We start from the raw sequence: 19,288 nt of genomic DNA on the forward strand, positions 1-19,288 counted from the left end.
TATTTAATTTTATTATTTGAATAGGCCAACTTATATTTGAGAAGCTCAATTTGAGACCACTTAATACATTGAAATATCATAAATATTGAAATATTAAAAAGTGTATTTCAAAATATTGAAATTATAAAAATTTATAATACTGAAATTGAGACAAATTAATAAATTCAATGTGTTTTTTTTTGAAATAACTCTCAAATATTATTTTTTTGTTTATTTAATGATGAATAAATATGATAGCTTTAGTCAATCATAAAAACTAATTTAAGTTTAAAATAAAGAAAGGATAATTTGATCGTTTTTTAAAATACAATTATTTTTGATGATTTGCAAGAATCTTTGAAAAGAATATAATATAGGTTCTATTTTTGTAAAATTTATCCAAATCATGTATTACATAAATTACGATTAAAACGATGAAAGAACCAAAAAGTGTGTTTTGTGTTTTGTTGTTGCGTGTTGGATGCGGGATCCTGTTATTTCCGAAATCGACAAAAAATTTGGAAATTTAATTTCCGAAATCGAAATTATATTAATGTTTTTAATATTCTTATATCAAAAGGATTAAAGTTCATTAAGAGAAAAACAATTCTTATTCTTCAATCTATTGGCGCATTTATTTCTACACGCCAATAAGGAAGGGAAAATTATAAGACACCATGGTGTCTTCAAAACGCTAATTTTTGATATTTTTAACAACCCTAAACCCTGGTGTAGTTGTCACTTTTTTGCAAATAGTCCGGGATTGTACGCCACTTTTCATGCCTTCAACAATAAAATCTTTACGATTATGAACTAAATGCTTTCCCGTCAAATATTGAGAGATTTTGCATGAATGAAAAATGTGAAATAGAGGAAGTAAAATTGAGAGAGAAAAGGGAAGTATGTTTTTTTTGTGAAAAATTCGTGTTGATTTCTATTTTAGTCTCAAATCATTATCATAAACCAAGGCGAAAGAAAAATGTGTGTCTGAGTGATTCATTATGATTACGTTTTTATTACTAACTTACAAAGATATTGACAAAAATTGTTATTCAAGTGACGGAAAAAACCTTACAAAAGTTAACGATACATCACATGACCTCAGAATATCATCTACATGCGAAATCATCCAAGATAAATGCTTTTTCCGGCTTGACACTTTAGTTTCCTTCTCATTTGAAGAAAATCCTAACTTAACAACAATTGGAAGTTATAGTTTTCAAGAATGTAGATATCTTACTATTATAAATCTATCATCGTGCACTAAACTTACAAAAATATCTTCTTATGCATTTAGTCGCTGCGGTAGTGTCACTCAGATACTTTTACCAGAAGGACTCCTTGAAATAGGAAACAATGCATTTCAAGGTAATTATCAAGTGACCAGTATTAACATACCTGCATCAGTTAAAATAATAGGTAGACAAGCATTTTCTGGCTGTGATAAACTACAAAATGTTACTTTTGAAGAAGGATCAAATTTAACTTCATTAGAAGATAAAGTATTTACTCAAGCTGCAATTACTTCGTTTCAAATTCCAGAAAAAGTTTCTAAAATTCATGGAGAAGCATTTTCAGATGGAAAATTAACAAATATTTTGGTTCATCCTAGTAGTAACTACTTAACAGTTAAAGATTATGTTATTTATTCGAAAAATAAAAGTATTGTATTTTTTATTTGTAACAAAACAGGATATGAAATTCCAGATACAGTTACAACTATTAGAGAGGAATGCTTTTATTTTTCATCTATTAAAACAATTATTGTTCCAGCAAATGTGAAAAGAATTGAAGGTACTGCTTTCTTTGGTTGTAATAATTTGATAAATGTTACTTTTTTAGGTCCAATAGATTACTTTGGTATGCAGGCATTTGATTTTTGTAGAAATCTTGAACTAATTATATTCCCTAATTCAACAATGACTGTTGGCGGATCTAGTTTTGTTACAAATTCTATGCCAAAAGTCAGTTTGTCATTCACTTGCAAAACTCTATTTTCTTCAATATCAATTAGAAGAAATACAAATGTTTCAATTTCATATCTAAATAAACCAAATCTTATTATTACACCATATTGCTTGATTATGGATTTTAATCAAACCGTAATTTATGAATATTGGGGATACGACTCTGGTAATATTGAAATTCCTAAAAATGTTACAAAAATAGAAGATAAAGCATTTGAAAATTCTAAAATTCTGTATTTTAATTTCACAGAAGATTCTCAAATCACTTATATAGGAAAAGATGCATTTAGAAATTGTTCAAATCTAATATCATTTCGTTATTCATTTCCTAAATTACAAACATTAGGAATGTCATCATTTAAAGATTGCATTAATTTAGAAAATTTTACATTTTCATCACCAACTTTGATTATAATGACTAATGCATTTGAGAATTGCATTAAATTAAAGAATGTTAATAATATTTTAAATATTCCTAATTATTGTTTTTATGGATGTACTAAATTAGTAGAAGTTACAATTCGAGAAGGATCAGAATCCATTGGATATAAATCATTTGAGAATTGTTCTTCATTATTATGTATTAAAATTCCACAATCTTTTAAAATTATTTCCAAATATTCATTTCTACATTGTAAGAAATTAAAATCAATTATATTCAGTGAAACAAACTCACTTGATAGTTTTTCAATTAATTCTATTTCAGAATGCAAATCTCTTACAAATATCAGTAATTTTTCATCAGATAAATACAGATGTATTGATAATACTTTATACTACAAAAACAATACTAAATGGGAACTTATTTTTCATTTGAGTGAATCAAAAGACAAAGAACTCAACATTAACTGCAGTGTTATCTGTAGTTATTCATTCAATTCGAGTAACAACATTGAGAAAATCAATATTGAATCAGATAGTGTTTCTGTTATTGAAGATCATTCATTCAACAAATGTCTTAATCTGAAATACATCAATTTCCCACTTTCAGTTTCAGATGTTGAGATTGATGCATTCCATGATTGCAAATCCATTCGATGTCCTCTTATTATTGAGAACACATCCACAGATTATCTTAAAATGATTGTTTCTTCCGGAATTCCACGAAGACTTATGGTTTCATGTCATATTGCACATGTTTCGAAGAATTATTTAAATCATAAATATTTACGTTATCCTTCTACACATCTTTTCTGGAAACATCTTACTAAATAAAACTATTTTTTTATCATAATTAGTTTTCCACTGGAGATAACTATTATTTAATTATGAAATTGCGCAAAAGATCTCAAATATTCCCATCTCTCAACTTGAAATGAATACATATAAGCAAATCTGTTTAAAAATAATAAACTTTATTTTATATTTTTCTGTGAACCGTTTATTACCGAATATAATAAACATAAATGATATATAAAGGTAAAAATATAATTTAATATACTTACACTCGTTTTGATGTTATAATACATTGTAATGCTAATTTTATCCGTAAATACAATGTGATATATATCAGAATTTTCCTAATTATGATACAAAGATAAGTTAATTATAACAAAACACAACTTTTAATCTACACAAAAATAAAAAATAAAGTTAATTACCATAAATCATTGTTTGCATTTCCATCATCAAAACCAGCAGATGGGAATTCAATATCCAACTCACTTTCTTCTTCACTTCCAAATCCACCCAATGGATCAATAGGTTTGACAGAAGGAGGAGGAGATTCTTTTGGCACTTTTGGAGCTGTTTTAACTGGTTGAATCGGAAGAGTTTCTGAAGCTGGTTTGAAATCACTCGCAGCTCTTGTGTCTGAACTTCCAGTGACTGCAGCAGAGTTTTTCTTTGGATCAATGTTCATTTTGTCGAATGCTGATGATGGTATTTCTTGGTTTTGAGTTACTAATGTACCAATATCGTCATCATCTTCCTCTGAATCTGAGCTTGGACCGAAATTTACGTCACTAATTTTATTATTACTCTGGTTTGCAGGAGGAGAGTCAACAGAAGGGATTTGAGAGTCATTAGGTGTCATTGGTTTCTTCTGTTTATTGGATGGGGAGTTTCCACGTGGAGATCCGATTGGAGATTGCTGTAATTGCTCGATTTCTTGATTAAATCCATTAACATTAGGTACAAATTGCGGAGTATTTGATGTTGAAGATGTTTTCGGTGATGTTGGAACAGGAGAAGATATAGAAGATGGTGGATTTGGTGAAGGCTTTGGAATTGTAGTATATTGTGGTACTTGAATAGGTATAAATTGATATGTTTGTTGTGGAATTGTTTGTGTTGGTGGCGGAGGTGCAGGAGCTGTTGATGGAATATAAAATTCAACGGGTTTTCGACAAAATTCAAAAACTCGTCGTGTTTCTTCTTCAAGTTTCTTACCTTCTTCCTCTAGTTGCTCAAATAGTTGCCTTGAACGACTTAAAGGGCGGGTATTTGTAGTAACGTAATTTTGAGGTGAAACTGGAGGAGAATAGTTGATTTCTTCTAAATCTTGCTCCATTTTATGTATTCTTTCGGAGAATTGTTGGAAAATTTCCGCTCCTTTTTGCTTTTCCAATTGTAATAACTTCTTTAGCTCGTGATTTTCTTTCTGAAGCGCATTTAATTCATCTTTGTATTCTGAATATTGCCTGATTACATGCTCTTGAAGTTTTAAGTTTGACTTTTGTAACTCAACGAATTCTTTTGTTGACATCACAAATTTGAGCTTTTCCTCGCAATCATAAATAATCTATTTGAAGCATTGATTCATAAAAATAATATAATGCATGAATAAAATTATTCGTTGCCACTTTTTATTTTTCAATTTGTATAAATTTGTAGAGTAACTGTGCGATGAATTAAAATACTCACTACAAGATAATTACTATATGCTTGGTACTGGCATAAGAGGTGATAAGCATAATGCTGACCCAAATCTGCTTTGTGAGAATTTAATTATTCCTTATAAGAAAGATGGTATTCTTATAAAACAAGTTGGCGATTCTGCCTTTAGATATCATACTCGCCTAAAAACTCTTTACATTCCTAATACTATAGAATATCTCGGCTATGATTGTTTCGGCTATATTCCATCTTTGGAAAGCACTATTTTTGAAGAAAGATCCAATACAGCTCTCATATTCGGACAAGGCATATTTGCTGGATTTAATATAAAGATAGTTAGACTTCCTAGCATAATATTATCTGTAGATCCTCATGTTTTTGGTTGGTCAAATATTGAGAAAATTATTTATTGCGGGATGGATTTTGTGAATGCAAGTTGGTTTTCTGATATTCGACCTCCTTTGATTTATGCCCATTCCCTTTATCCATATGATAGCTTTGGTCGAGATTCGAATTTGACATTTACAAATGAGTGTGGAGTATATATGAAGAGTGTTTATTATTCAATGCCTCATATGTCTTGTTTATTCATTAGAATTCCATTTTCAATGCAGCTTATTATTTTTCTCAGCTAATAATACTAAAAGATCAATGCTCACATAGTTTCTCATCTTTATGCCTAAGGCATGAACAATCACATTCAGAATCTGTTAAGAATTATAATGCATAACTATTTATTAAGATCAAACAGAAGTTTAATAGTCAACAATCTATTGCTTATTGTAAGTAAATGCTTTTTCATTGTATATAAGAGCATGAGATGATCATCATTCATATTGACCCGATAATAATATTCAATTGAGATTTTTAAATGGTCGGCCAAAATCCATAATTTTTTTATTCAATAATGAATATATCTAACTAACCATGTGTGATAATTTAGTGTACACCCTAAAAGATACCTATTATATGCTAGGTACTGGCGAATTAGGTAAAGCTTTAAATGCTGATCCAACTAAACTTTGTGTAAATTTAAGAATTCCTTATAGCTTTAATCAGATTCCTATCACACACGTTGGTGATAGTGCATTTACTTATCATCCTCGCCTAAAAACCATTTATTTCCCTAGTACAATTATATATCTAGGATATGATTGCTTCGGATATATTCCGAATTTGGAAAGTGTTACTTTCGAAGAAAGAAATGATACTGCCCTTACATTTGGACAGGGCGTATTTGCAAAGACTAAAATGAAGATAATAAGACTCCCTAGCAAAATAGCATCATCAAGTTGGCATGTTTTTATGGAATCTAAAATTGAAAAAGTGATTTATTGCGGGATGGCAAAAATAAATGGAGTATGGTTTACAGGTTCCTCTGCTCCTATAATTTATGTCCATCCACTCTACCCATATGATAGTTTTGCAAATTACTCAAATCTTGTTTTTACTGATGAATGCGGAATATTCATGAAATGCTTTTTACCTTCGGCACGCCATGTTCCTATTTCATTTTTCAGGCTCTCTATGCCTTTACTTGTTATAATATTTGTCTAATAAAATATTTTAATTCATTGTGATAAAAATCATTTCGCATTAAGTTATACAGCTTCAAATTTACATTTTAAGAATGCCTTATTGTAAATATCTCTATTCTTTTTAGTTATCTATAGATATAATCATCCAATTATAGACATATTTAAAGAAATAATACTGGCAAAGTATATGTTCTTTCATAAAAAGTAGGTAAATATCAGGATTCATTTAAAATGTCAATTATCTCTTAAATTAGCAAGAAATCATATGAAAGACTATTATTGACATAATCTTCCTTTATTTGTCAGTGGATTCAGATAATATAGGGAGTTTTATGAAGATTTTTTTAATATTATTTTTCCAAATCTTTCTTTTTATGATCCATGCTTAAGATGTTAATATAAACTTAAAAATATACTGTAATGTACCTATTCATTTCCTTGTTAAATCTTAAGGTTTGCATATCTTTTTTTGATATAATCTTAAAATTGCTCATATCCAGCTAAAACCTATTGTATGACATCTTACATTGTTTTTATCGTACCAGAGGATTTACTTCCCTCATTGTTAGTCTCTATTTCTGTAAGTTATGTAATATAAAATCTGTCACTTTTGCGATATGACGCAACCTGGCTTTCAAATTCCAACATCGCAATTAATAACAGAACAACCCAAGCAAGAGAACTTACAACTTATAGAGAGAAAGCGTCGTTTATTAACAGAGCTCGCAGCACTTGAAATGGGATTTTCTTATTTTGATTACTTAGATCCTTCAAGAAATTCATTACCAAGTAGTGCAACAGATGTTCCATGCTCAGTTGAATTACTTTCTGCACCAAAAATCGAACGAAAATATTTGGATAACATCGCATCATCAAAAGCATTAGCTGATTTAATTACAGACATAGCTCATAACCCATCTCCATTACCATACATTGGTTCTCGAACTTCTCCAATCTGTAATGATATTGTGAAGCACGCAAATGGCTTCTTTGCTCAATATGAAGCATCAAGAGAACAAAGAGCAGGCATTCTTACAGCATTTTGTATCATTCCGCGCAAAACTAAACAAGAAACTACAACAAAAACTTCAGAATTGCAAGAAAAGCCTATGGAAGAAGATCCATCAAAGAGAGTACATCCGTTCTTCCCAGATGTTCGTGATGTAAAGCCACTGCTCGGCTTAATCAAGGAACAACTTGGAGAATTTCCAAACTTTATCAAAGATCCACCTACAGATGCGGAATGCGAAGAAAATCTATGGGTGATGGGTGAAAATGAAATTCACGATCATTTATTCAAGATTTGCGGCTCTTCAAGCGATGACGACTTCGATCCTGATGAACAACTAATGAGGATGACTCCATTGCAACCAGTTCAACCAATACAACAGATGCAAGTCCAAAATGCGGCGTATATGAACCAAAATAGATAAATTTTGTATATTATTTTTTGTTTTGTTCTGTTTTTCATAAAATTCAATTGTTTATATGGAAATCTTCCTATTTGTTAAACCATAACTATATAATATTGTATGATAATTCTATTCAATATTTGCTAGAAACGAAATGTCTTAGTTATACAATATGGAGTATGCTTTAATTCAAAATGATATGTACTGATTTCATTTCACATTCAAAAATGACATCAGTCAATTGCATATTAAATTAATTGGTTCCCAGAGTATCATATTTAAGAGAGAGTTTTTTGCCTACAGCAAGATTCTATGTTGAAAGATCTGTTTTTGTAGGTCTATATGGCACTCAGCGTGGAGGCGCAATTAGAATTGAGATTGAAATCGATCAAACTGTTGTCAATTGTCTTTTTGTAAAATGTTCATGCTCAGAGCATGGTGGAGCTGCCTTTTTCTTAAAAGGTAACCTATATTTAAATAAAAATTGCTTTATCCAAAATTCTGCATCAAGAACAGCAGATGTTATAGGATCGCAATGCACAATTCTTAACTATTCTTTAATTTCGTGTACTCAGGCTCAGCAAATTGAGCATGCACTTTGGGCTGGGTCATTTCAATACTTTTCGTTTAAAAACATAAATTCTACGTATAGTGTTACAACTTCAAATGCATATACATCTGGGGCATTCTTTACTTTTAGCGTTCCAGCAAATAATATTTTAAGATATTTTCAAAGCTCAAATAGTTCGGGAAGTTCAGCAATATTTATGTCAGAAAGCAGCAGCCCGCCTAATGCTGAGTTCGGAAATCTTTTGTATGATTCTTCTTCAACTGCAATTTTTGGAAGTTTTAGATTATCCACTAGTATTTCGAATTTCCACCACATTTTCGTCTTTGGAAATAAAAAGATTGTAACTGGTTATGCAAACTATCATTCATCATCGACTTTATGTGCCACTGATTGCACTTTTGATCTTCCTGAAACATTTTTTAGATCGATGCAAACAAATAATTGTGTTTTTAGCAATAAAGTCGAGAACAATATGATGTCTTTACAAACCCGGGTTATATGTGAAGAATTGATAGCAAGTTCATTATGCAAATCGAGCTGCTTGAATAATATTAACTTTTTTTGTTTAAATAACTTATTCAACTTTGGGTGCTATATAATACTCATAGGCTAATTAAAAGTGCCAATTTCTGCATATAAGAATAAAGAAATAAAATATAATATTTTCAATTTTTAGTCTTATCAAATCCAAATTGCAGCAGATGATGGCGTTTGACAAAATTCAGAAATTTGTATAGGGTAATCCATACAAGCTATATGCATTTATTTGATATATCTTAATTATATTCAAATGAATTATGTGAAGGGTGCAAATGAACCTTAAAATAATAATTACATAAACTTACATATCACATTAAAAGTACAATTAATTTGGCAAAATTCTAATTTTTATCATTTTTGATTAATTCAAGGCATTAAAGATAAACAAATAATATGAAATTTTATTCTGCAGCATTAATTGCTGTATTGACAAGGAAATCAACAATTTCAAGACTTTCGATCGAATTAAATTTAACAAGAACTGGCATTGGCTTTTCAAGCTGGTTAACATGCCCAAGGAACTGGAAGAAACAGTTCGCTAGCATTTGCGGGCGAAGTTCTTTCGTAATCCACTGATTAATTGAGATAATCTTTGATGGACCACGTCTCATTACAATTCTGTAACGGTTCTGAGAATAATCGATATGAAATTCACCTGCACCAAGGAAAAGCCATTGATCTTTTGAAATAATATAGAGTTTTGCTTCTTCATTAAATAAAATCTCTTCTTCGCTTTCTCCACTCTTTGTTTCAAGTACAAATGATGGAAATTCAGTGAAAGTATCCTCTCCTGCTTCGCCATCCTGATGATTATCTTCAGAACTTTCATCTTGGGCCTTTAAAGAAACTGGATCTTCATTATTAATGTCAATATTGGTATTTGTTTCATTAATAAGGTTTTGAAGCTGGCTTAAAATCATATCGCGTTTTGAATCAAATTGTATAGTAATTGGGAATCCTTTTTTAGTGCTTGATGTAATATTCATCATTTTGATTGTATCTTCGCCAACTGGTTCGGGATTAATTTGCCTGTAAGCAATCATATTGATAAGTAAAGCTGAGAGCTGGATATTTTTAGGAGTCATGTATATAATTCCATCTTTTGTAGCATTGAAAACTCCGCGAATGCCTTCTTTCTCGACATCTGAGTAGTATGTCGCTGGAACATCGATCAGCATTCTACTTGTTGCTTTAAGTTGATCAATAATTTTGTTTAATGAATCTACGAAGCTATCACGAGATGCAGTATCTGCAAAAGTAAGGACGTAAGGTGCCTTAACACCGGCTTGAAAAGCAAAAACGCGTACGGAGCGTTGATGAAGTGGCAAAGGTTCTGTCCACTCCAAGATACAAACCCAGATGAGTTTTTTAATCTTAAAAATGTTATTTTGGAATTCGATTTTATCACATCCGATGTTTTGCCAATATGTGTTGTTTTCTGCATTGTACCTGTAATTAGAAACATATGTTTTGCCTTCTACTGGCTGTAAATTTTCTTCGTTTTGGAGTGTGAATTCTACATACGTTTGCTCAGTCATTTTGACTAAAAATCACTCCGTGTAATATAGATTAATCCTTTCAAAATTGAATAGACAACGGAACAATTTTTAAATATTCGAAATTCATATTTAAATAGAGTGAACGATCGACAATAATTTTCACCAGTATGATTGCAATTGAAAGAGTGTGATTAAAAGTGTCAGAAAAATAAGGTATACAGAAAATGAGTAAAAATAAAGTCAATTATATCCCCAGAATCATCTTTGTAGGCGATTCGGGAGTTGGAAAAACATCGATAATCAACTATGCTAAAACAGGAAAGTACGAGGCTAATTCTGTTCCAACAATCGGAGCAGGAACTACTACAATGAGCTATAGAAGCAACGGAAAATTGATAGAATATCAATTATGGGATACAGCGGGACAAGAAATTTACCGCAATATTGTTCCTATTTACTTTCGTGGAGCTGTTGGAGCCATTATTACTTTTTCAATGACAGATCCAACGAGTTTTCAAAATATTCAAGAATGGATTGATAGCTTAGTTGCACACGCTGATCCAGACGTCAAATACTTGCTTGTTGGTAATAAAATTGATGTTCATGAGCTCAAAGTAAGCGAAGAAGATGTCAAAAATTGGGCTGAATCACGAATATTGAAGTGTTCTTTACTTCTGCAGTTACGGGGCAATCCATTGATTTATTAATAGATTATATTGTAAATTATATAGTAGTACCATCATTATCTGTAGCCAAATCTGATACAATGTTAATGAATGAAAAGAAGAAGAAATGCTGTTAGAATCGAAGCATTTTATTCAAAATTATTATTTCATATCTTTACGAACATTCTATTTATTTATTATATCTTTTTAGGGTATTATTTCTTGTTATTTCACATTTGAATTTTATTATGTTAAATATTGACCACTTTTTTCCTCCAAATTACGTGCAAATAAATATATCTTTTCATTTTCTAGTAGATGATAACGAATTAATGTCATTCCTTTTTGCTCAGAGTAGATAATTTTGAATTGTTTCAATTTTTTGTTTTTGAAAGCAAATTGATCTCAGCATTGGAGAATCTGCGATATTGATTCTCATTGAACACCAATAAATATTACTTGCCATTGAACTCGGTTAAAATTAAAAAAAGGTAAGAATAATTAAACGCAAATAACCATTTAGATGAATAAACAATAACAAACAAACAAAAAGACAGCTTCAATATGAAATTCTGTTAAAAGCATCAAACTCTTCAGTGAATTGGAAATCAAATAAAGGAGGTTCAAATGCTGTGATCACTTCAGTTATTTCTTCGGGGGAATGAGCTTCAGAAACTTCAGATGATGGAGGCGGAGAAGGAAGATTGACCTTGTTTTTGAGGTATATGTACCATCTGTTCTTTATGTTGCCATCACTCCTTCCGCGTAATATCTTGGAGAATTCTGCCCACTTTGAACCTCTTGTTGTGTATAACTGAATAAGAAGATTATCTTCTTCTGGAGTCCATGCAAGATTAGTAATGTTTGGATTAAGATATTCGCGATATCTTTCTCTGCATTGCTTGCATGTTCTTGTTTCCATTAACTTGGAAATGATTGCCCATTTCTCTCCAAAGAATTGAACATATGAAATAAGCTTCTGATCTTCTTCTGGGGTAAACTTCCTTCGGCGTTTTTGACGTTCGGAGGCGACTTGGGAATCAGTTGTCATTGAAGATATATGATATGAAACGTGAATAATTCAATTTTAGACGACTTGTGACATGTTAATATTGCTGACTTTGTTTTACATTCTATTAATTTTTTCGGTTTTGGAACGGATTTGAATGTAACATGTCATTATTGCCATTTATGTCAATTTTGTATTTTATGGGCAGTTATTATTTATCAATGAATTATATTTTGATAAATAATATGCGCAGAAACATGAATTATAAATAAATCAAATAACAAATACCTATATAAATGAGAAACCGTATCACTTATTCAATTTTGTCAATATGTTATATTTTTGAGAAGTATCTTTCAAATATCTTTCCTCACAAAATTGTCCCTAATAAATATTTTATTTAGATATTATACCACATTAACAACTTTAATAAATAATATATCGATTAACAATTTCAGTTTTGAGAATACGTCAAATATTTCAATTTGTCAAAATCCAATTCATCAATTTAAGTTAAATCATTAAATATTATCATCTTTGAATTGTAATACTGATCAAATGTCAGATTTCTGATTCTACATTCAAAATAATATCAAATATAACGCTAATCGATAATTATTATACTGTTCTCCATAATGAGAAATTCATCCGATAAATTGATATTTCCCATTTTCACAAGATATTCGCTTCCAATTTTGGTTGAAGTACTACAACTTATATCAATCCTAACTCAGCTCATTAGGGAAATACAGATTATTACAACTGTGCTTGATTTATTCATCACCAAACTTCAATTTCATTTTTTTTCTACATTTATTAGATTTAGAATCAGTTAGCTATGCCTGTTAGTTTTTTATGCTATAAATTCAGCGAGGCTGAAAATAGGACATCGCATTTCTGCTACATTTTGATAAAAGTCCCTTTCATTTTTTGCGGAAGTTACGGGCGTTTAGACCCCCATTCAATTATTCTTTATCAGGAAACATCGTTTGAATATTTATGCAACCATTCATGCTTAGGCTTGTATTTATTTTTTCCTAATTTTAATTGTTGCTTCATCTTTCTACATTGTTGCCATATTCAATCATAAAAACTCTTATTTTGAAATGATTGAGGATTACATTTATGGATCATGAAATAATTTTTATCAATCAATTATTGGACTAACTCTTTTCGGCTAATATTATCATTCTATTTTACCATTTTAGCAATCGATTCAAATATGACATAGCGACATTTTAATCCTCTCATTCGAATTTGATAGTTCATACGCTGTTGTGGCTAATGATTTCATGATGAACAAAATCTCATCATTTTATACAAACTTCTAACGGGAGTTGCATGACTCTGACTGCAAGTAAAACATTGTTGTATATAATATTTCGTCAGAGCGGGGTTAAAACATAAGGATTTTTGAGATAATAGCTCTAAAAAAAGCTGATTTCGAATATTTTTCTACCGTCTCACATTTCATTTCAATTCAATTTTTGATATATTCGGTTTTCAATGGATCATTTTTTTATTTGAAAAATTATCTATAATACTATCACCTCTTTTATATAAATTTCTGATTACTCTAATCTTAGTGTCACTTTTCACTCAAATAATTAGCATTTTTTAATGTTTTCTTCCCTTGAATCCATCATTCAAAAGATAGAAGGTGCAGATTTAATGGAAGTTTGGGTTAAATACTTTACAGATTCTTCACCGTTTCCTAAAGATTTTTTCACAATTTTTCCGAGTCTCGCGGATGTTCACGGATTTTTTGGATCTTTCAAGGAATTTGAGACAAAGGCAATTAAAAAAGCCATCTCGAATATTACGGATAAGAATCAATTGTTTGAAATTCTTGCGGTAAAATTTAAATTAGCAGATCCTATCAACCCTGAAGCATTCAAAGTATTTTCACGAATAAATAATCTTCCCACTACAAAAAATGCTAAAAAATCAATAATTTATCTGTTTGAATATTGTATTAGAACGTTAATACAATTTACATATCAATTACCAAGTATTCTGACAATAGTTATCGAAGACAATAAACCAGTACCTGAAAGCTTAGTCTGTCTTCACAAAATTGTTTTTTTTTTCTCATTATTCGAATCCGAGTACTTTCTTGACTTCCATTTAGTTCTAAGGGGTCTATTATCTCATCTTTCATTTAGATTCGATCAAATCATTACGAATTCGAATCTGGCGGTTCAAGATGCTTGTTTAACCCTAATGGGATCATTAGTAAGCGTTTCAAGGGTTTATGTGTCGATAAAACCAGAAACTGAGTCTCTTTGCGTCAAATTCATTACAGAACAACTCGAAAAAATTCAAGTTTTAATTTCCGCAAATGTCATGTCTAAATCGCTCGCTATTACAATAAGATCAACCATTTCATCTTTAGTGCCAGGAATGGTGAATCTTATACCTTCACAACGAAAACAACTTGGAGAACTCGCGATCACTTTAATTGCGCCAATTCTACATTTAAACTCCATCGATTCTACAGAGAAATACCAAACAGGAATAATTTGTCTTAAGTTATTCCACGAATACTGCAAATTTGACTCAGTAAATTTACCGAAATATTTATTTACTTCTTTAATTGAGTTTATCAACTGGCTTATTGTTTCTTCAGATATAGGTATACTAGAAGAGAACTACAATCTACCAGAAAAGATTCCAGAACCGGAAACTCTCGGAAAATTATCAAGAGAAGACTATTTCGCGGAAGATAATACTCTTAAAGAAGGGAAATCGATAATTCTGACCAAAAGACTGTCAGTCGTCGCTGACATTATTGTTTCGATCATCACTCACTTCAAAGACCCATCGCCATTCGTTTCTAACCTCATTAATTCGATCAAGGAGCAAGAGGAACTCATAGAACCAGCGTTATATAGGCCTTACGTCGCTTTCGTTTTGTATCTTTTGATGAAAATTCATGAAAGTATCGTTGTTGAGGCCATTAAAGATAACTGGCAATTGCTGTTATCCGAAAAACTATTTCCTTATGATACAACGATCAAATCTGATACAAATTTACAATACGCAGTTATGATTTTATCATATCGAGCTTTTATTAACTCGCCTGACTCCAGACAGACTATATTATCATGCCTGAGTAGATATTTTGAGACAAATGCTGAAGCTGGCGTTACATATTTTTGGAGATACTTAAATATGATGCTGATTGTTGCGAAATCAACACATTTCATTCCTAACATAGCAAATTCAAAGTTGATTCATAAAATAGTCCTCCTTTCCGCAACAAATTTGGGAGTTTTTAATTTCTTAAGAACCTGCATCTTTATTAAGCCAGCACCTTTACTAATGCGTCAGGATGTATTAGATTTCATGATAGAAAACTGCGAAAGAGAGAAATACATTGATTCCATCGCTTCATTGTATATGATCGGATTTTCTCTTCTCGATGAAGGCCAAAGCTCATGGCAAGTTGTTTCTGCACTCATGAAAAGCACAAGTAAACGACTTGCTTCTCTGGAAAACGTTAAAGTTTCGTTATCAATTGTAGATTTCGCTTTTGGCAAGGTCCAATCGTGGTCTCCAAAATTAGTTGACTCCATTGCATGCAAGAGATTCTGTGAAGCTGTTGCAAGTATCCCTGTAAACCACTTTTCCGTGGATAATTACATAAGAGTTCTAAAAAGCTTCACAAACGTCTCAAGAATGAATCCAAGCATGTTCTTCCTTATCACACAACCCGATATTACCATTTACGATAAGCTAAAGATCTTTCCAAAGGATGTAAAAGACGAAAACATCGAAAACATCATAAAATCGTTGTTTGAGTTCTCTTTTTCATCGAGAACTACGAAATCCAACGGCCACTACATCCGAAATTACAAAGTAATAGAGATAATTACGGAATGGGTCCGAGGAACGAATTTTGAGTCTTATGTCTTCAAAGAATTCAACAGATTGGCGATGAAATCAATCGGAAATATTTTTCAATTGAACAGAGCTCACATTCCTGAGTATATTTTGGAGAGATTGGAAGATATCGGAGATAATATCTCGGTTATCTCAGATTTACTTTCATTATTCACACAATTATGTATGTACGTATTCACTACAGCGATCCTGTATTCTGGAATTCGGCTAATGCGCTCTAAAAAGTTCCATTATCCGAATTTAATTTTATCTACTTTCTTTAGGTTACTTACTGATGAACAATTGCAAGGTCCGACATCATTCTTCCATTTTGACGGAACTGCAACTGGTATTTTCGATGCGGAAGTCGTAATAAATGACAAAGATTGTTTATATATGTCATTAAGAATCGATCAGAACTTTGATTCCCCTATACAGCCGATTCTATCCATCACAAACGATGTGGGAGAGAATTTAATTCTTTCTTTGCAGCAAAATCGACTTCAAGCTTCGATGTTGTTTCAAAAAGGAACGACGAAACAAGAAGGATCATGCTTTATCGAACATAACACATGGTTCTCGATAGCTATAGTCTTCACACAGAAGGTTATCACAGTATATTATAATAATAATCAAGATTTGACACTTTTGCCAATGTCACTTTTTAAGAAAAACAAAATTTTTATCGGAACAATGATAGATTCAATGCAATCGAATGGAATGATCGGAGATGTTGGTCCAGTTGTAATTATTAAGAATGGAGACCCGAATAAATTGTCAATGAAATTATCAGCGAATGATATCACAGATAAGTACGGAAATGACGTAACACTCAAAATAACTAGCCGTACTACACTGCAAAATACAGTTTTGAATGTAAGCGAACTGTCACAAAGTGTAAATTTCAGAGGTCAAGCGATTCCAAACGTTTCTACTATAGTTGATTCATTCATTGCTGTCTCAAGTATTCCAAACTTGCTTCCTTTGATACAAAGACTCCGCTATTGTGATAATTGCAAAGGATTTCATTCAGATTATTGCAATTTATGCGGAGGACTTGCTTCTGAGCACGGATCTGAGATGCTTATCACATTATTACAGGTAATTATCAGATTACTTCAGAAGTTCCCCAGTCTTTTGTCAACATTCAAATCAATTAAAGGGGAAAAGTTGATTTGCGGCTTTCTTCAGAACATAAACCAATCGTATTTAGATGATAGGAGTCTGAATACACTCGCAGATCTGTATAAAGTCTCAAAAGACCCTGAATTTAGTCAACAATTAATCGAAGAATTGTATTTATCCGTAGATTTCATTAAGACATTGCCACAAGACATGCAGGAATACTATTTTAAGACCGTTCTTATCAATATTTGGAACTACAACAAAGTTCCTTTCCAAAGTTTTCCGTCATTAGATTTTATGATCTGCAGAGCCATGAATTTGACGACATTTGACGTATATTGCTATAACCACATGTGGTCATTCATCCTTAAAATGGTCACTACTAACTTGGCTCCTGTATTTACAACAACAATTATCTCAATTATTTCAAAAATTTCGGATCGAAAAATTTTGTCACCTTTATTGGATTTATTTTTGGGATTGATCGATGATACGATGACTCAATCGTGTTCAAATACATTGGCGATCTTCGATTACTATTTACCTTTTGTTTATTGCTTGCAAATTCCGGATTCAAAAATTCAGAACAAAATTTTGCACATTATTGCAAGATTGAGGGTTTCTAACTCCAAATTAGAGCAATACATGTACATTGCTGCACTCACACAGGTAAAATCTGAAGATCCAGTGTTATTTGTCGAAACATTAAATTCAATGATGTTTTGGAACAACTGTCCTGAGATGTTACCACTATTTATCAAGTCTATGAAGGAAGTTCCCATTGACAAATCAATGGAAATTTACATAGATTTCGTAACTTTGATAAAATCACAGACAAATCCAGAAAAATCAATAATAAGACTTGCAAACTGGTATCATTTAGTTATGGATCTAAGTATGATATTCTCTCAGCCAAACAGTAGCTTAATTTCCATAATTGAGCCATTATTATATCTTATTGTCTTAACTTTGAAGAATAGGAACGGAAATGACTTGACAGAGCTCATGACATACCTGGATGTATTCGAAATGACCAATAATCTCAATGTTAGAGAGGCAAAAAAGATGATTTTCTTCCATATCCTCAAAAGCCCAGAACTTATGTCCAAAGCAAACCAAAACAGTCCAAATGGAAGCCTTTTCGAAGCAATTTTCCCAACAATTTTGGCAGAAATTTTCAAATTTATTTTTATCCACCAAAATTACGACAAAAAAGTAGATGCTTACAGCGTAGTTACCAAAGAAATCGCCAAGTTCGTACCTGAACAGAAGTATTTCCCTTCAATCGTTGATTTTGACATATTAATTGAAAATGGAAAATGGAAAGACCTTGATCTGGCCACAGAGCTTCTAACACAAATCAGCTACATGTTCAGTTTCGATATGAACATCTCCGATTCAATAACAATCAATTCTTTCCCAACAATCAGTTACATAATTTCTCTTGTTGCCAAATTTGATACAGAACTGTTCGTAAAATCGGTATATTCACTTCTCGACCTCTATCCAAAGATCGGATACGATGAAGCATACGAGAGTTCAAACATAATACTGCATACAATAAATAAAAACAAAATAAAATTTGACAAAATTGAAAAATTGAATAGTTTTGTCACTTTTTATACCGATGATGAAGATTCACCCGAACTGCAGTATTTTATGTTTGAAGACAAGTTTACATATGACATGGCTCTTCTTCAAAGTGAGATTGTCATGCAGCAATCGAGTTTGATCAAAACAATGAGTTCCAAATTAGAAAAAATCCTGAAAATTGAAGATCTTTCGAAATTAAAGGACAAAGAAGATTTGCCATTGATAGAGAGGATCTTTAGACTCAACAATGGACAAGTATTAGCATTAATCAGTGGAGCTTACGACAGAATTGTTCTTAGACAAAAGAATTTGGATGTAAATAGTCATTTGAGTCTTTCCAAGTATTTGAGTTCTTTCATGAGAGAACTTTCTATTTCTGGAGGACCATGGACAAACAAGATGCCTGCAAACCATTACAAAATGTCTTGTTATCTCTCCAATTCCGGACAAAAAGTCATTCTAAAGTTAAACAACAAATTTGACGACCACAAAAAAGCGTCAGAATTAAGAGATCAAGGAGAATCTACGTCGGAAATCAGTATCCTTCCAAGATTTAAGCAGATGACAGCGTCAGTTAATGTTAACAGATTGGATGGTTACCATTGCCAAGTACAAATGATTTCTTTGAGTTCTTTTTCAAGTGGTGAAATATTTTACTCGAAAAATT

At 31.5% G+C, this 19,288-nt stretch overlaps 9 protein-coding genes across 9 annotated transcripts; 6 read left to right on the forward strand and 3 right to left on the reverse strand.

Annotated features, from left to right (window-relative positions):
* Positions 1–875: 875 nt before the first annotated feature.
* TVAGG3_1006540 (uncharacterized protein) lies at positions 876–3,161 on the forward strand (the record flags this gene model as incomplete). Its single annotated transcript, XM_001310682.1, has 1 exon — positions 981–3,161. The coding sequence occupies one exon, from the start codon at positions 981–983 to the stop codon at positions 3,159–3,161; it is 2,181 nt and encodes a 726-aa protein (XP_001310683.1).
* A 343-nt stretch (positions 3,162–3,504) lies between these two features.
* On the reverse strand, positions 3,505–4,663 carry TVAGG3_1006550 (uncharacterized protein; the record flags this gene model as incomplete). Its single annotated transcript, XM_001310681.1, has 1 exon — positions 3,544–4,653. One exon carries the CDS (start codon positions 4,651–4,653, stop codon positions 3,544–3,546), a length of 1,110 nt encoding a protein of 369 aa, XP_001310682.1.
* A 165-nt stretch (positions 4,664–4,828) lies between these two features.
* On the forward strand, positions 4,829–5,419 carry TVAGG3_1006560 (ribonuclease inhibitor domain-containing protein; the record flags this gene model as incomplete). Its single annotated transcript, XM_001310680.1, has 1 exon — positions 4,829–5,419. One exon carries the CDS (start codon positions 4,829–4,831, stop codon positions 5,417–5,419), a length of 591 nt encoding a protein of 196 aa, XP_001310681.1.
* Positions 5,420–5,559: 140 nt separating this feature from the next.
* On the forward strand, positions 5,560–6,419 carry TVAGG3_1006570 (ribonuclease inhibitor domain-containing protein; the record flags this gene model as incomplete). The annotated part of the gene is made up of 1 exon (XM_001310679.1): positions 5,754–6,341. One exon carries the CDS (start codon positions 5,754–5,756, stop codon positions 6,339–6,341), a length of 588 nt encoding a protein of 195 aa, XP_001310680.1.
* Positions 6,420–6,820: 401 nt separating this feature from the next.
* Positions 6,821–7,808, forward strand: TVAGG3_1006580 (uncharacterized protein; the record flags this gene model as incomplete). Its single annotated transcript, XM_001310678.1, has 1 exon — positions 6,940–7,755. One exon carries the CDS (start codon positions 6,940–6,942, stop codon positions 7,753–7,755), a length of 816 nt encoding a protein of 271 aa, XP_001310679.1.
* A 1,368-nt stretch (positions 7,809–9,176) lies between these two features.
* Positions 9,177–10,454, reverse strand: TVAGG3_1006590 (zinc ion binding; the record flags this gene model as incomplete). The annotated part of the gene is made up of 1 exon (XM_001310677.1): positions 9,247–10,383. One exon carries the CDS (start codon positions 10,381–10,383, stop codon positions 9,247–9,249), a length of 1,137 nt encoding a protein of 378 aa, XP_001310678.1.
* A 102-nt stretch (positions 10,455–10,556) lies between these two features.
* TVAGG3_1006600 (GTPase protein) lies at positions 10,557–11,413 on the forward strand (the record flags this gene model as incomplete). The annotated part of the gene is made up of 1 exon (XM_001310676.1): positions 10,569–11,051. One exon carries the CDS (start codon positions 10,569–10,571, stop codon positions 11,049–11,051), a length of 483 nt encoding a protein of 160 aa, XP_001310677.1.
* Positions 11,414–11,568: 155 nt separating this feature from the next.
* On the reverse strand, positions 11,569–12,060 carry TVAGG3_1006610 (RNA polymerase II transcription regulator recruiting protein; the record flags this gene model as incomplete). Its single annotated transcript, XM_001310675.1, has 1 exon — positions 11,569–12,060. The coding sequence occupies one exon, from the start codon at positions 12,058–12,060 to the stop codon at positions 11,569–11,571; it is 492 nt and encodes a 163-aa protein (XP_001310676.1).
* A 1,578-nt stretch (positions 12,061–13,638) lies between these two features.
* On the forward strand, positions 13,639–19,268 carry TVAGG3_1006620 (platelet formation protein family; the record flags this gene model as incomplete). Its single annotated transcript, XM_001310674.2, has 1 exon — positions 13,639–19,268. A coding segment is annotated over one exon (5,630 nt), but the record flags the coding sequence as incomplete, so codon positions are not given.
* Between the last annotated feature and the right edge of the window lie 20 nt (positions 19,269–19,288).

The sequence above is a fragment of the Trichomonas vaginalis genome, chromosome I (genome assembly GCF_026262505.1).
Source record: "Trichomonas vaginalis G3 chromosome I, whole genome shotgun sequence".
Lineage (NCBI taxonomy): Eukaryota > Parabasalia > Trichomonadida > Trichomonadidae > Trichomonas > Trichomonas vaginalis.